This window comes from Halichoerus grypus, chromosome 7, assembly GCF_964656455.1.
Source record: "Halichoerus grypus chromosome 7, mHalGry1.hap1.1, whole genome shotgun sequence".
Lineage (NCBI taxonomy): Eukaryota > Metazoa > Chordata > Mammalia > Carnivora > Phocidae > Halichoerus > Halichoerus grypus.
The window spans coordinates 12982221-12999292 of NC_135718.1; the positions used below are offsets into that span (position 1 = coordinate 12982221).

At 37.8% G+C, this 17072-nt stretch overlaps 1 protein-coding gene across 1 annotated transcript in view; it reads left to right on the top strand.

The window, feature by feature from the left end:
• The first annotated feature begins 6829 nt into the window (after positions 1-6829).
• RAB11FIP2 (RAB11 family interacting protein 2) overlaps positions 6830-17072 on the top strand; it is a 42317-nt gene continuing 32074 nt past the window's right edge. The window contains exons 1-3 of the mRNA XM_036106499.2: positions 6830-7816; positions 13381-13823; positions 14525-14993. Coding sequence (XP_035962392.1) covers positions 7464-7816; positions 13381-13823; positions 14525-14993 — 1265 coding nt within the window. The 5' untranslated portion in view covers positions 6830-7463. The remainder of the gene's footprint in view (positions 7817-13380; positions 13824-14524; positions 14994-17072) is intronic.

The window sequence follows — 17072 nt, forward strand, 5'->3', positions numbered from 1 at the left end:
CTCCCCCCCCAAAAAAGAAATTCACACAAAGCCCTTCATACTTGGATGGGAGTGTTTTTTTTTTTTTTAACTTCTTCAATATTTTTAAGACTTCAGGTTACAAGGGCACAGTTATAGGCACAAATTACATAATGTAAATACCTTATCCTCTTGCATAAGCCTGATAAACAACCACAATAAAACACAGTGGCTCATTGATGTCAGACTATTGGGGAGATGTTCTCGGTAATCTGAGATCCAAGTATGGCGATAAAAGAAATTTACAGTTGCTATTTTATTGAGGAAGAATTTAAGTTGCTCAAGGTCATATAAGCCATTAGCTGTTTGAGTCAAACAACTTTTGTCAGTTCAATGTTCCTTCCATTATACTACTTAACTTCCTGGAAGCAGGTATTTCTTTTAGGTCTACATTGCCAAGCTAAGTCCTATGCTTAATTTTGTATCATCAGTGCTGATTCCGATAACTAGAAAATGATTATAATACAGTCTTATAATAATCCTTCCCTATATCTTAAACTGTAAGTGCTCTGAAGGTGACCTAATTCAGGGCTGGGTAAAAGATAAGCACCCAGTTCCAAGCCAAAACTATCTTTATTATCAGATATTCAGATGGACTAAAACATTGTTCAGGCTGGTTGAAAACTGCTAGGTAGAAATGGTATAAAATCTGACCTTGGAACAAGAAGAGTTGGATCTGTCCCTCAAAATGCAATCCCCTACTCCACCCAGCCAGGCTGTGTATAACACACACACAGACACACACACACAGACACACACACACACACTATATATATCAAATACTTTTAAAGCCCTTTGCTTTGTTTAGCATAGATTAAATAAGTAGAAAGGGAGAGACTACTAGATTACCAGATCCTACGTAGGGAAAAAAAAACATAACCACCAAATGTTTTTGCCAACTGCCCACTAGTTTAATGTGTCCCAAATGAACATATATATATTAGTTCCAGAGATATAATAATTTTAATCCCTTATTATATGTTTAAAAATCCTCCATCTTGGATTCTAACTGAAAATGAAGAACTGCTAACACGTTTACAAAGTACAAAGGTGATAAGTTTACATAACTCTGATAAACATTACTTTCAATATTACTCAAAATTATCCAGTCTCTGTTAACCTCCACATACATCTGTCTATACAAGTTGCAATGTTCTAGGAGATTTCAGAAAGGCTCATGATGATGAGACAACTGAAACTTGAAGATAGATCTAAGTTGCACAAAACTTTTTTCCATAATGATAATCTTTGCTCTTCAGTAATTTCATATATATGTAAATTTATTTGATTTTATAAATATAAACTAATCACATATAAATTAATATCTATGAGACATAATATACTATAAGTTATACATATTATATGTTAATAGTGCATATAGTATAAAAAGATAGCAAATAGTATATATAAGTTAATATGAGTTAATGGGTATTATATGGCACGTATAATATGCATAATTTATAATATACATTATATTATATGTCATATCTATTATGTAACACATATATATCATACACATTATATATAAATAGTACATATTTATATATATACAATAACATACATTATATATAATATAAAAATATATATAATACATACAAAGGACTTTGAGAATTCTGAAGATGGAAGGGCACCCAGTGGCACAGAAAGATTATGACTTGTCAGGATTACAACTCTTCAGTTGCAGACCCAGGAATAGAACACAGATCTGATGCTCAGGCCCATGGGTTTTCCACACTACCTACCATTCACAAATTCCTAATAATTTCACTGCCAGTTGTCAAAGAGAGGCATGATTATGAAAAAAAAAATTCCCTGCACATGTACATAGGAGATATATACGGATATGTCTGCAGCATTGTTTATGATAGTAAAAAATGGGAAACAATTTAAACATCTTTTGGAAAGAAAAAGAGCAAATGGGGCTTATTCATCTGGCCCAATACCATAGAACAGCTAAAGTAAATCAATTCACCCTCTGTGCATCAACATGCATAAATTTTGTTGAGGGAACAAAAATTGCACAACATAATAGTATGATAGCATGAGGTGGAAATTAAAAGCCACACAAAATATTCTCCTGTGCAAATATCTATTCTGGTCCATAAATTCCTACCCTCCTCAGTCAGCATGTCTTCATAGTTTGAAAAAGCTACGAATAATACGAACAGAAGTTGTGTTTATTACTACAAGTGAAGAGTTTAAGTCTTTCCCAAACCACTTACACTTAGGTGTAATTTCTTCCAAATCTTGAGCTGTTAAGTGTCAATTTCCTCATGTACAGTCTATTAATAAAAGTTTTATTTACTTCCTTTCTGTGATGATCATTTTCATTTGGGAGAGAGAATTCTCAAGGCATTTGGAAGATTTTTTTTCTCTTGAATTAGAGGATCCTTTATTAATAAGTTACATAGAAAGGGAATCTGCTTTAGTATATTGACCAAATTCAATTAAATTAAAATGCAATTTGCTTCTTCGTGTTGTGGACGTACTACTTAGAATTATTAAATATTATAGAATGCTTTAGTGGTTCCTATTATAGACTCTTATTTTACAGATGAAGAAACAGAGGTCCAAGGAAGGAAAATTACTTCCCTAAAGAGATGTAGCTAGTAATAGGCAGACTTGGGATTAAGACCCAGGTTGCTGACTAGAGTTCTTTATATTACACACCACACTGCTTCTCAAGTACCACAAACTGTGTCCATACACTGCTCGATCCCAGAAGATAAATCAATCAATCCAGTGATGAAAACAAAATGATCATCAAAACCCCCCAGATACTAGCTTATTGTGACTATAATTTCAAATCAACTTGCCAAACACTCTTTTCTTTCTTTCTTTTTTTTTTTTTTTGACTGGTTATGTGAAGATTAATCTATCTATGTATCTTCAACATAACTCTGGAGTTTTGCCATATGTATATAAGTTTTGTATATATTTGAGTTGTATGTATATTTGAAGTGTGTGTGTGCATGTGTGTGTGTATTTGAAGTCTGAAGATTGTGATGGTATTTTGGGAAAGCTTCTTGTTGCCCTTATGTCTCTGAACCTCCAACTGGAAAATAATGAATATCTGTTATATAATGTACATGGGAGTGACCTAGTGGGTTATTTAAACACTAAGAGCACTATAATTGTCCTACAATCGATTCACAAGGTGCAATTTTAGAGATGCTGATGCCCAAAGGGAAAAGTCTTTCACAGTGCTTGGAATAAGTCTCCTTATGGGACTTGACTTAAAGGTGCAGCACTTAGTAAATATTTTCAACTGGTGAAATCCTCCACTATTGGAGAATAAGTGTTGACTATTTTTACTTTCTGGTAAAATTGTTCTTATTCATTGCAACAGGCATTATAACAGTTTAAAATTCGAAATTTCAGCATTTTACTCCTTTAAGATGTGTTATTTTCCTAAGCCCTGGTATTTGGTTTCTCAATACCAAACATCTCTGCACATATCATTAGACATAGGATATGTGCAGGATAAAAAAAAAAAAAAAAGTGACTCTCTTCAACTCTGGTATGTTGTCTTTATGTATGCAATCCTTCTCCCCCTTTTAAATTACTGCCCCAGTATGTCTTAAAATTAGTAAGAAGGATTTTTAAAACTATAAGACAATAAACATTTTGCAGAACCACTTTGATTCCAGATCTTAAATAACTGCCATTATTTCTCTCTCTGAGCCAACTACATATTTGACCTAACTGACATGGTTTTTACTCTTTTAATAAACAACCAGAAAAGAAAAACACTTTCTTATAGGAAATCACTTCACTTTTACAATGTAATTCTGGCTTCTATTTAGCTCATTTTTGTTGCTGTCGTTTATTTTCTTCTCTGGGGCAAAAATAGGCTATTTTCTTATTCTGGCTTACAAACATTAGGTCATAACTTCTGATCTTGCCAGATAGTAAATCTAAACAATTTTGGCTCTAGCGAGGTTTTGGGAAAACTCAAAAGAAATTTAGGTGCTACAGGAAGAGATGCTAGTAATTCTAGTTGTTTAGCTCTTGCCTTTAGAGTATTCCCTGAATTGTGTTGGCGGAGTATGTTATTGCATTGCTGTGAACTATTGCTGCCAACTTCCACCCTAGAGATAACTATATTTCAGAGATGAGTGAAATGATACTTGTAAACAAGTTTATAATCATTAATAAAGCTTACCAAACAATTTAAGCTCTTTAGAAACACACATCCACTATCATAATTAATTGCCTATTGTTTATTTATTTACAACATTTAATAGAGACATGAAGACTTTTAAAAGTGCAATTTGTAAAAATTCTAAACTTAAATTTGTTTTCATGATGTTTATTTTGTTTTTGTAAGTTTCAGGTGTCAAATTATTTCTCTCTAGAGAGGCTGGTTGAAATTCCACCATTGACTATTCAGTGCACTCTCTAAAAATCCCTAAGAATATTTTTCTTTAAAGTTGACAACTGCCCACTCTGGGATCCAGATGCTATATTCACAGTACGATGATGATTTTGTTTTATTTTCCACATATGGTCTTTTCATACACTGTGTCTCAGAGATGGAAAATTCTGCTTTTTTTTTTTTTTTTTTTTTTTAACATTTTTATAGTATGCTTTCCTTAGAATGACCTAAAACCAGGTCTTTTCACTCTAGATGGTATCTAGCTCAGGATTACTTAAGATTAATCTATAGTTTGTTTCCCTGAAGATTCTGGTGGTAAATTAATCTAGTGTCTCTTTTTGAAGCACCTACTTCACGCAGAACTCACACCAGCCACTGTGTGTAAGCAGCACTAAAAAATTGGGAGTTTCTAATACATGAAAGGAAATCTATAGACACTAGTAAGTGTCAGTGGGTCCCTGAAAGAATGTGCTAGAATTTGGGTGCTCTTTGAGGTTTGTGTCATTGTCCTTTAGTGTTAGAAAAGTACCTTCCTTCCACAAGACTAAAATAATATATAAGGTCATCCCCTCTCCCACTAAGGTTCTTCAATGACTGCTCTTCTGACACAAATATATTGGGCCCTCACATACCTCCATTCAATAAATATTTAATGAAAAGGCCCTTGTTTGTTAGTTTTAAGGGCCGCAGCTAGTATCCTGTAAACATGGGACACTGAGGAACATGGAGGACATAATGTCTTCAAATGGAAAAGTTTTGAACCTTGCCTAAAAATAATAAACACTCTATCGTACTCTTATGGTCATTTTTAGTTGGAAAAGTATATGCACATCTATCAAATTGTTTTACTCTCAAAATTCATCCTATAAAGGGAAAAGAGGCATTAAGTCATTCAATAAACCAAGTACCTACTGAATGCTAGGCACTGTGAAGGGATGATCCATGATACACAAGGCAGTCCAAAGAATTTAGAATTTCCTTGGGAAGATAAGCCATGAACAGAAATAAATACAATAAAAGTAGTATATAAATATCTCTTATAATTGAGAAATAGAGGGGCAAAAGGAGACCCAGTGCCACACTATGCTAGGAAATGTACATTATCTCAGAATACTCCTCCAAACTATTTTAGTCACAATAAAATAAAATAAAAAGCTATCTACAATCCAATAGCCATTTTATCTACAATGTATGGACAAAGAGACGGAGGCTCCCAGAATCTCAGTCCCTTGCCCCAAGGAAGCTAAGTGCCCATCACAGGCTACATACTGAATTTCCAGCAGAGACAGAACATCCCAGCAGGGCTCCTGACTCATCAGCCATTACCCATACTTTTCGCAGTAGATCTGGCTAGTCCAGAAAAAGCTTAGTATTAACAGATCTCCATTTCCTTCTCTTAAAAAGCCTCCTCCTTTCCAACAGCACTGGTGTCCATCAGGTTATGCCCTTAAGTGCAGGTAAGGCAACAGTCTGTAGCCCTTGGTGAATGAGAATCATCTCTGGGTTTGGCTTCGGAAGTTGGATAGTCCTACGAGACTGGGAGTGCCCAGAGGGTGTCCTAGACACAGTCTTCTTGCCCCTGGAGAGACTGAGGGTCAGGGAGGGGAAATGACTTGTCCAAGGTCACACAGACTGATGGTGGCCGACATGGGGTTCAGGAACCAGGTCTTTTGACTCTAGCCAGTGTCTCTCCAGATCTTTTTTAATTCCTGTGTTGGTTTGGGAATCTTTTATCTGCTTTCCTCTCTTCTTCCGTTGGGGGTGGGGGATGTCTTTCCATGGAATTAGAGAAGAGTGGGTAAGGGGTTGGGGAAAAGCGTGTTTTCGGTCAATGAAGAGGACTGACGCATCCCGCCACCATTTATCTAACGCCCGCTCTGTGCCAGGCGCCAGGCATCAGGGTACGACCAAACTGTGTTAGTTTCCAAGGACTGAAATCGGGTCTCTCCCTAGATCGTGCAGGCCCGGGCCTTGGTAGCCACCTCTCAGGAGCACTCCGCCGCTCCCCCTGGAGCCTCCCTGCTGGCCTGTGCAGGCCCCCACGTCCCCGGGGCCCAGCGCCCTTCCAGGCCCCAGGACCGAGCGCGAAACCAGGGAGGAGCGCCCAGCCCTGGGCGGGGAGCTCGCGCTGCGCGCCCCCGGTCGCCACGGCAACCAGGGAGGCGCTGACCCCTGACCCCGCAGCCCCGCCCTGCCCCGCCCCGTCGCGTTCCCGAGCTCAACATGGAGAAGGCCAACCCGGAAGTGCCGCCGCCGCCGCCCGCCGGGTGTTAGGAGCAGCCGGCCGGGCGAGGCCGAGCCCCGTACCCGCCGTCCTGCAGCCCGTGGCCCGCCGGCGCTGGGGCGGCCGCGTCCCCTGCCCCCCGTCCCGCTCCACGGCCAGGCGACCCGCCCCCGCCCCCGCCCGAGAGGAGGAGCCGAGGCGAGGGGGAGGAGGGGGAGGAGGAGGAGGGAGAGGGAGAGGTTTGCGAGAGGGAGCCAGGCCGCGCGAGCCGCCGGCGGTTCGTATTACCGGGGTCGGAAGGAGGAGCCGGGCCGGGCCAGCCGACCTGCGCGGGCGGGCGGGAGACGCGGAGGAGGCGGGGGCGGCCCGGCCGTGAGGAGGCAGGCGTGGGGCCGGGGGCTGCGAGTTTGGGCGGGCGAGCTCTAGTAGGTCGGGCGGGGGGCGCCCTCCCACCCCCGCAGCCCTCCGCGGGGCCCTGGCGGCCAGGCCTCACCTGCCCGCAGGCCCGGGAGCCGCTCGCCGCCGCCCACGGTCCGTCCCCGCGGCCGGCGGCGCGTGAAGGTGCGGACGCCAGGCGTGGGGGTCCGCACGGAGGCCTGGGCTGTGCGGCCAGGGGATGGTGGGCCCCTGGGCTTCTGCAGCGGAGAGGGCACCCCCAGAACAGCCGTGCCTCCGGGCTGCCCCAGCGAGGCGCTTGACAGCGAGCCCTGGGGAAGTTGGGCAGCTGTGAGTTTGCCTGTCGCCGTTAAGTGCCCTTAGGATGCAGTGATTAAGGAATTGGGCTCTCCCTCCGGGAGGGGCACTGCCTGCGCTTGAGAACTCGGTGCAGAGAAAAAGGACAGAATGATGCTGTCCGAGCAAGCCCAAAAGTGGTTTCCTACCCACGTGCAGGTCACAGTGCTCCAAGCCAAAGATCTTAAGCCAAAAGGCAAAAGTGGCACCAATGACACATACACTATAATTCAGTTGGGCAAGGAAAAGTACTCCACCTCTGTAGCTGAGAAAACCCTTGAGCCAGTCTGGAAGGAAGAGGCCTCTTTTGAGCTACCTGGGTTGCTAATGCAGGGGAATCCAGAGAAATACATTCTTTTCCTCATAGTTATGCACAGGTCCCTGGTGGGTCTGGATAAGTTTTTAGGGCAGGTGGCAATCAATCTCAATGACATCTTTGAGGACAAACAAAGAAGGAAAACAGAGTAAGTTATGTAATTTATTTTGAATTTGGGGGAGATTAACTATATCTTATTTATGGATATTCTGTTCTTGGAAATTATTTGTATAGCTGGGGCATTGGTTTTTGGATTGAAATATGACCTAGTTTTAAGCACCATATCTGCACGAATCTGAAGTAAAAATAGCCCTTGTGAAGAAATATTTTTTAAATGGAGGCATTAATGATCCATTACTCTCTCATTTTTAAGGTAAACATCTCAAATAATTGAATATTTTGCACTGAATTTTAAGTAAACTGACATTGTTTCACTACTTATAAGAGGACTGGATCACATAACATATGTTCAAATTGTTATGATCATTAAACATTACAATTTGCCAGGAAATGGAACATCAGAAAATTAAATCCACCAATATAAGGTCTCATATTGAACTCTGAAGCTGTCAAAAGATAAATGACCAAATTTAGAGCTCAGTATTTCATTGCAGATTTACAAACACAAATTGGTCTTTATTTTATTTAGCTCAACCATTTTTCGGGGTCAGTACATCTTGATGGAGTCTAAAGCTGTTAAAAGAAAAAAATTTTAAAAGTGTTTACAAACATTCCTAACCTTGAATACACGCTAACATTTTTCTGTGAATTTACAATGTATTGGAGTTAGTATATTACTTCAGAATTAATTTTGTAAAGCCAGCGTGTTTAGACTATGTTAAATGCTCTCAGATTGGAGACAGTGATTCAGTTCTTGTGATGAAGTGATTTAATGACATCTTCACTGCAAACATGACCTTTAACCTACGACTTTTAAGCTTAGGATAGATATAGTCTCATTTAAAAAAGGATAATATAAATTAGCACTTGGATATTATGTCTTAAGTTGAAAAATGATATGTTTTTAGAGATAGATATACTCACCCTTCCTTAAACCTGTAATTATTCTGATCTGAGAGAACCTTAAGATTAATGGAATTAATGAGAGAAAAATATAGGTTGAATTTATAAGAGGACTTCAAGTTTCCAAAGCAGCTTTGGTGTTTCTTTCAGTCATAACTGAAATTTATTTGCCCTTTTAAAAACTTTTGATAATGGTAACTTTCTTGAAGTTCGTGTTAATTTCTTGTATTTTAGAACAAGTGTGTCTTACTATTTTCTGTACATCTTCCTGCAGTCTTCTCTTGATTTGTGTTTTTATTTTTATCACATTTTTTAAAATTAGGACTTCATGTAAGATTTAATACGTGAAGGGTAAAAGGGTAGAGAGATAAGAAGTACTAGGAATGCAAGAGGAAAAATGGTAAATATTTAATTAGGAGATAATATTTTAAGAAAAAAATTTTCAAAAAATGTAAAGTTGAATATATACGGGTGATTTTTGACAACTGTTTGTTACCTGCAAAATGGCATTGTTTCCTCTGAGGAGTTCTTCATCAAATTGAAACTGAAGAATGGATAATCAGCAAATAATTTGCTTCAAATCACCAATTTTGGATGACACTTACTCTATAATATTTAAAGTGCTTTGAATGTAAACTTTATATTGTAACTGCATATTTTATGCTGCGTTTTTTGGTACTTTTTATGTTAATGAATGACCTATTAAAGGCCTTCTCTGAAATCTAAATTTTCTGAGTGAAAGTAGGCCCAACTGTGAATCCAGAGATTCAGAGGATGAAATGAGTTTTTAAAATTCCTTCTTGTTTTACTCCTTATCTTTGGCAGCATCCGAATGACAGTATATTTGGCCGTAAGCAACTCTCTCCTATCGTGGTCTCCCTACAGAAATTCTCTATTGACTACTACGTAAAATTCATTTGAACTTTCAGGGGGAAAATACTTTTAAATGTTCTCAACAGGGCTTGTGATGTTATTGCATGCAAAGTGATTTTCAGATGTTATTAAATCCCATTTTCGTTGTGGATAAATGAGGACCACATATTTGATGAGATAGCTTTATTGGTAATATTTCTAGTTTTTTTAATATATTTAATAGCTTCCTTTTCCAGCACAGCTGTGCATGTGGCACAGTACGAGATGAACTCGAGCCACCGGTGTATTGCAAGAAAGATATTTAATATTCTGCACAGTGCTGAGCCTTGTCGGCATATCCCCAAGTGCTTTTTAGAAAACCGGTATGAGTGATGAAGGCTACCAGCTGATTTAGAAGTCCCATGAAACTGCTGGGTGTGACACTTTATACTCTTGACACTGAAGACAAGTATTTACAGCTTGTCTTCCAATTGTGTCATGATAGGCAAAGAAATGTGATGGCTAAAACTATTACTTTACTTATTTTTATAATTTGAGATTAAATGCCTTTCTTTCTTTTTTTTTTTTTTCTTTTAAGGAGAGGGAAAGGGCCTGAGCCAGAACATTTTGAGTGGGGCATGGAAAGAGAACTTCTGTATCTCCCACTTTTATGGGTGTCTGGGTTGGTTCTGGCATGAGATTTAAGGAAATAATACAATGTTTAATAATAGAACGGTAAAATCGTTCATGCTGTTATGTAATATCTATTGATTTTTTTACAACAGGAATGGGTAATGTTGATTTTTTTTTTTTTTTTTTTAATGCTCATGAAAAGTAATAACAATCAGAGTCCCTAGAGTTAGGTATGACTCAAACACATGCAGATTTTAGGACTTTGGTGTGAGTCTCTGCATTGCACCTGTGTCCTGGCCTCTGGCACCCTTCCTGCCAATCTTGTCCTGTTTCTGACCACACAGCACCAATTGCTTGGGAATAGTTCCCACATGTGTGGTGGTTTTTGAACATGGACCTGTGCCCACTAAAAATTGAACAGAGGCCACATACAGTTTAAAAACAGCACTCCAGAGGTGAAACAAAATCAACATTAATCCACTAAGCCCCAAATGCTGTGTCTTCATTTTATCTTTCTGAAGCCTGGGAAAATAAGTGCTATCTCTGGAATGATTCTTGAAGGTCTCATTAAGACTTCCCCATTATATCACTTTCAAAACAAAGCAGCTAAAGTAGTTTGTCATGCCTAAATTTTAAGTTTTATATATTTGTTAAAAGTTCTTTGCAGTTTTTTTTTTCTTGAAGGGTGGGGAGAGGATGGAAAATACACTGTATTTAGAATTTGTATTCAAATACTGACTTGCTTGATTCTTTAAAGCTTTCCTGAGTAGTGTTCCCTCCCATAAAACAAAAACAACACAACACACACACAGTTGTAGCTTGGTTGTGTTAAGAGTATAGTTTTAGAAAAAAATATTCAATAAACATTTATCGAGTGCAAGGCAAACTGCCTTCAAGGAGCTTACCCTTTAGCAGGAGAAGACCTGCGTTGCCTTCTTCCTTGGTTGTGACTGCCTCCTGATTGAACACAGCGTTCTGTAACACATGGCCAGCCCTGCCTTTAACCTTATTAACATATGTGGTTCATCAAATAGTAAAGAACTTCTATTTTCATGCAGATGTTATTCATCAACTTGGATATTTTCCTTATTGACTTTAATCTGACATTGGGAAGTTACTTAGCCTTTGTGCCTCAATTCCCTCATCTATGAAAAATGGATGTTAAAAGTAGATGATTGATTTGGTCTTATTTCTGAAATTCAATGAGTTTTGATTACTCTCACCTCCTACTATCTATTGGGTTATTGGTTTATTTTTTTCCTCAGATTTGCTTTGATTTGTTGTATACATGGAAGAGGACCTGCTTAGGTTTTTTGTTTTTGGTACACTTCTTGCAAAGTATATTCACTTATTTTGTGTAAAGCCTGGATGTTACAGAGTATTTCCCATGTACTATCCATTAGAAGCATTTCTCCCCCTTTGAAAATGGCTTTATTTTCCAGAACTGGGAATTAATAACAGGGTGTATAACCTTGCTTTTTGAGTATTAAATTTTGTCTTGTTCAAGGTTCTCTCTTCCATAGAGTTTATTGCTGTCATTTCTTATTTCTAGTCCCTGTGTCTTCAAATTTCAATATTTGCTTCAAGGGCGTTTCTCAATTTAGGGTCTTGGGGTAATGCTTCCTATTATAAAATATTTTATTTTTAAAAAACTGCTTTGATGCAACTAGATCTTAATTGATTGAATTGCTTCAAATTAATGAAGAAAACATTTCTCTTGTGTGTTACTTGCTGAGATGGAACTGGTATGGATGCTTTGTGCCAATTTTCTCTCCTGCCTGGAAAAGACCCGTGAACTAGTCTTCCACCTGATGGATAGTAAACATAGGCTTCTTCTGGCATATCTTCCTGGTAACAAGGAGAGAAAGTACTAATGTAAAATTAGATCAGAGTTCCTTTGTAGCTAAGAAAATTTGTTACACTTGGTTAGAGCTGTATTTAAGTAATAACCTGTGTGCAGGTTATGCTTCATTGTTAAGTAATGTGAAAACACTGTAGAAACTCTTCTAGGCTTGATTTTGCAATTTTTTTTTTTTTTTTTTTTTTTTTGGCTGTTTTCCCTGTAGAATAACCACTTGTATCACTGACCACCGGAGACTTTCTTGTGGATAAAAATACTATGAACAAAACCAAAACAAACTTGGCTTCGTATATAGTAGCCCCCTCGTATCCACGGGGATACGTTCCAAGACCCCCAGTGGGTGCCTGAAATTGTGGCTAGTACCCAGTCCTAGATATACTATGTTGTTCTCTATATGTACATACCTATGATCAAGTTTAATTTATAAATTAGGCACAGTAAGAGATCAGTAGTACAATAGAACAGTTATATACTGTAATAAAAGCAATGCGAATGTGGTCTCTCTCTCTTATTGTCCTGTACTCACTCTCCTTGTGCTGATGTGAGATGATAAAATGCCTCCCTGTTGAGATGAAGTGGGGTGAATGACATAGGCTTTGTGACATAGCATTAGGCTACTACTGACCTTCTGAGGATATGTCAGATGGAGGATCGTCTGCTTCCAGAACTCGGTTAACCGCGGGTACTGAAGCCGTGGATAAGGGGGACTGCTGTAACATCATTTGACAATGGGCAGTGCAATTCAGCAAACTGACTACAAGCATAAGATTTGGCTCCAATTAAAATAATTTTTCTTTGGTATTGTTACAGTAGCAATAGTAAATGAAGCAAATAGATTCTAACAGGAAGCATTTAAGCTTGCTTTTTCAAAAACTTTACAGGATTTCTGACTATTTGTCACTTCCTACATTTTACTCATTTTTCATACTTTATTCAGGAGAAGGCTTTGACCCACTTGATATGAATCTAAATTACATCTTAGGTAATTTTCACAGTGAGCAAACTATAATGCAGTGGTCTCCGATGTTAATGAAATTCTTTCGATAGTTTTTACAGAAGAAAAACGGGCTAAATATTTAATTATTAAAAATGGGGTCATTATCGTATAATGCTCAAGAGTAGTGAACTGATGAATTCTTTCATAGCCTTTACCTCAATGTCTTTTAACATTAACAAATGTTTTTAGGCCACTAGCAATGCTTATGTCAGATGGACACAGAAGAGCTGTCGTGCTTAGATTGCCTTGATGTGTAATAGCTTTACCTGAAAACCTATTTATATATAACAAGCTCGTATCCTCTCTTCATTATGTGTTACAACCCAGTTTTTTCCTTCTCTTTAAGGTGGTTTAGATTAGAATCCAAACAAGGAAAAAGAGCCAAAAACAGGGGTGAGATAAAGGTCAATATTCAATTCATGAGGAACAATATGACAGCAAGTATGTTTGACTTATCAATGAAGGACAAAACAAGATCTCCTTTTGCAAAATTAAAAGATAAGATGAAAGGTAGAAAAAATGATGGGACATTTTCTGATACGTCTTCTGCAATCATTCCAAGTTCTCACATACCCGATGCCAATACTGAATTTTCAAGTGGTGAAATACAGATGAAATCCAAACCAAAAAAGCCTTTTCTTTTGGGTCCTCAGCGACTCTCTTCAGCACATTCAATGTCTGACTTAACTGGGACCCACATATCTTCTGAGAAACTGAAGTCTGGCACCACTGGTCAAACGCATCTTCTTGGACGGCAGATAGATTCCTTTGGAGCAGTTCCGGAAAGTGGTAAGTGACACCTTCTAATTGTATCCTTAGTGATCCGAACTACCGTTGCAATTTTTAAAGTCTAACTTATAAAGTTAGAAAATAAAAATTGCAATTTCTTGGTAGTTTCTAAGTTTAGTCATCAACTCTTTGTTGAGGTGCTGAGTATGCTCAAAATTGGTAAGTTTATTAAAGGCAGAACTTGTCTGTATTCAGCATTGTGTTTATATTATTAAATGATAACAAAAATGAGTCCCAGTTGCTTTTCATGGCCTCGCCTCTTTTTTTCCTGCTGTTTCTTTGGTCTTGAAAGCCTGAAGCATAAATAAATGTTCCATTTAATCAGAAAGTTCAGAAAAAAAATCTTGTATGTTCAGAAGTAGCAAAGTATATTTAATGCTAATGATGACAAAAGTCTTTGAGAATTTATAGCACCTTTATGCCCACCAGAACCTCTAGTTTTGACATTATAGCTTATGTGATTTTTTTTTTCTGAGCTGAGTAAATTACTGATTGTCTAGCAATATGCTAATTATCATTAGCCTCCCTACTTGTGCTATACTTTACCATTTTAAGATTGTTTTCCTTGATTATTTTAAAGGTTAATATCTTTAAATAGCTAATTGCTCTCATTCTAAAAGCAGCAGTATGCACACAGAATGTGTCAAGTAGTGTGATGTAATGTGTCACTGATTATGTGCTAACTACAAAATTGTTTGCAGGAAGTCTCAAATCTCCACACAGAAGAACATTAAGCTTTGATACTTCTAAAATGAACCAACCTGACAGCAGTGTGGATGAAGGTGAATCGTCTTTCGGAAGACAGAATGACCCATTTACAAATGTGACTGCTTCATTACCCCAAAAATTTGCAACACTGCCAAGGAAGAAAAATCCATTTGAAGAAAGCAGTGAATCATGGGACAGTGGCATGAATTTATTTTCAAAATCAGTTGAAGTTAGAAAAGAAAATAAAAGAGAGAAAAGGGAGAAAGTTAGCCTGTTTGAAAGAGTGACTGGAAAAAAAGATAGCCGAAGATCTGATAAACTTAACAATGGGGGATCTGATAGCCCTTGTGACTTGAAATCACCTAATGCATTTAGTGAAAATCGTCAGGACTATTTTGATTATGAGTCAACTAATCCGTTTACAACAAAATTCAGGGCTTCAAATATAATGCCATCTTCAAGGTAAGCCTAACATTGGGGGAAATTGTGCTATTTTGAAAAATATTATACTTGAAAGTATCAAATATCCCTTTTAAATACTTGAATGTTTTAAATTCCTTTTATTTGACTTGAACAAAATTCTTATCTTATTTTTATAATTAATTATGGAGCCAGGCAACATTGCATACATCTTTGGAATTGAACTTTTTATCTTAGAAGGATAAAAGATTATTAATCCCTACCCTAGTCTCTTTCTACTTCCCTGAGCAAGAAACTCACTGAAACTTATGAAGGGAAGGACATAGCTTTTGATGAGACATGGTGAGAGTGAATCACCACTGGGTGTTAATTCAGGCCAGAAATTAGGTGATATGTTATGTTTCTAGATATTATTTTCCAGGGATTAGTTCACGGGCTCTCTGGAGAGGATTAGTGGACCAAAAGCAGCCCATGGGCTGTTCTTTAAGAAATACTGGCTTAGGTTAAGTATTAATGGTTTTCATCGTAGGCATTAACTACCGTTATCAAATGTCTGTTTAGAAGCAGCTTTTATTTGTGAATGTTTACTGGAATTTTGTGACCCTTGTGGGTACTCTAAATATATCAAAAGAGTTTTCTATATGATGACTTACGGTCATAGGAATAATCACTATCATGATATAGATTTTCAGAATCTGAGTTCTCAGTTACATATATAATGGTATTTTTCTTCTTCCTTAGTACAAGTTGGAACTATATACCTTTAAATGAGATTATAGATTTTGCAGAAGTGAACGGTGGAATAGCTGTTTAAAGAAAACTTAATCAAAGAATAAGATGAATTTGTTGGAATCCTAAGCAGTTATGGAATAGCAGGGTAGAGTGTTTGCCATGGAATGTAGTTTTTCCTCAAGGCAATAACATATAGAATACCAGCCTGAGTGGGAATCCTGGCTCAGTAGCTCTGTGACCTCTATAAACCTCATCGTCTCCATCTTTGAAACAAGGAAAAGAATACCTGCTTGGTAGCATTGGGTGATGATAAATTATAAATCAAGTACATGGTATAAAGCCAGGGCCTAAATAGGGAACCCGTGAATGGTGGCTGTTACTACTATGTTTTATATACTGTCATGCCATATTTTATTCAAAAAGTGCTTTGTTTTGTCCCACCATAAACAGAAAGTGTAGTATTAACAAGCACCCTTTTAGACCATGCTCTCCCATCTGTCTTCTGATCTTCTGCCGATGCGTTCAAGTATGCAGTTAACATTTTCAAGGGAAACGTGTATTTCTTTCATTTTCTTTTAGCAGTAAATATTTGCTGTGGCTTTAAAAAGTATTGCTCAGTTTTCTTTATAAACTATACTCCAAAAAATAATATTTTTATCCTGTGGCATTAATGTTTTTTCGAAGAGTCCATAGTTTCGTTGTGCTACTCAAATACTTTATTTTGGTATTTCACATAGCATATTCCACATATTGTCTTAAGTCCTAAATTATAGAGGTAAATAGAAATATATTTGCTTTTTCTCCCTTTTGCTAAACTTTTTTTTGAAGAAGATAATGAAAAACAACTATCTGAGGTAACTTAGAGATTGGGTACTTTATATAATTTTAGACTCAAAGAAAAGCAAGAAAAATGGGAAGTGGTAAGAAAATAATGTTTTTAAATTATGGCAGCATGGGGAAAAATAAGTATCCTCACATCTTTAATTGCCCTATACTTGGGCTGTTTACATGGATTGCCACGGGTTTTTAAAGTGAGTGTGGCATTTTGCCAGATTTAGGCTTTGTTTGGGCGACTTCAGGACAAATGCTGTTTCTATCAAAATTAGAGCTATTTCTTGATAAATGCATAAAATGCTTGCAAGTGTGTAAAACAGGATTTTTACATTTTAAGTCTTCCTCTTCTTTGTGTTCTTTGGGATGCCAGGTATGAGGCCAACAACATTTGTAGGTTCCTGGGAAGTTCCTCTTCCTCTGTGTGTCGAAAACCGTGTTTGTGGTAAATAACATTTGCAGTTAAAGGGTTGCTCTAATTTATAGTGTAAAAAAGAAGGATTGACTATAAGTAGATCTAGGAAGAGAGTGCAGTTGAAAGTTCTGGAAAGCAGCTTG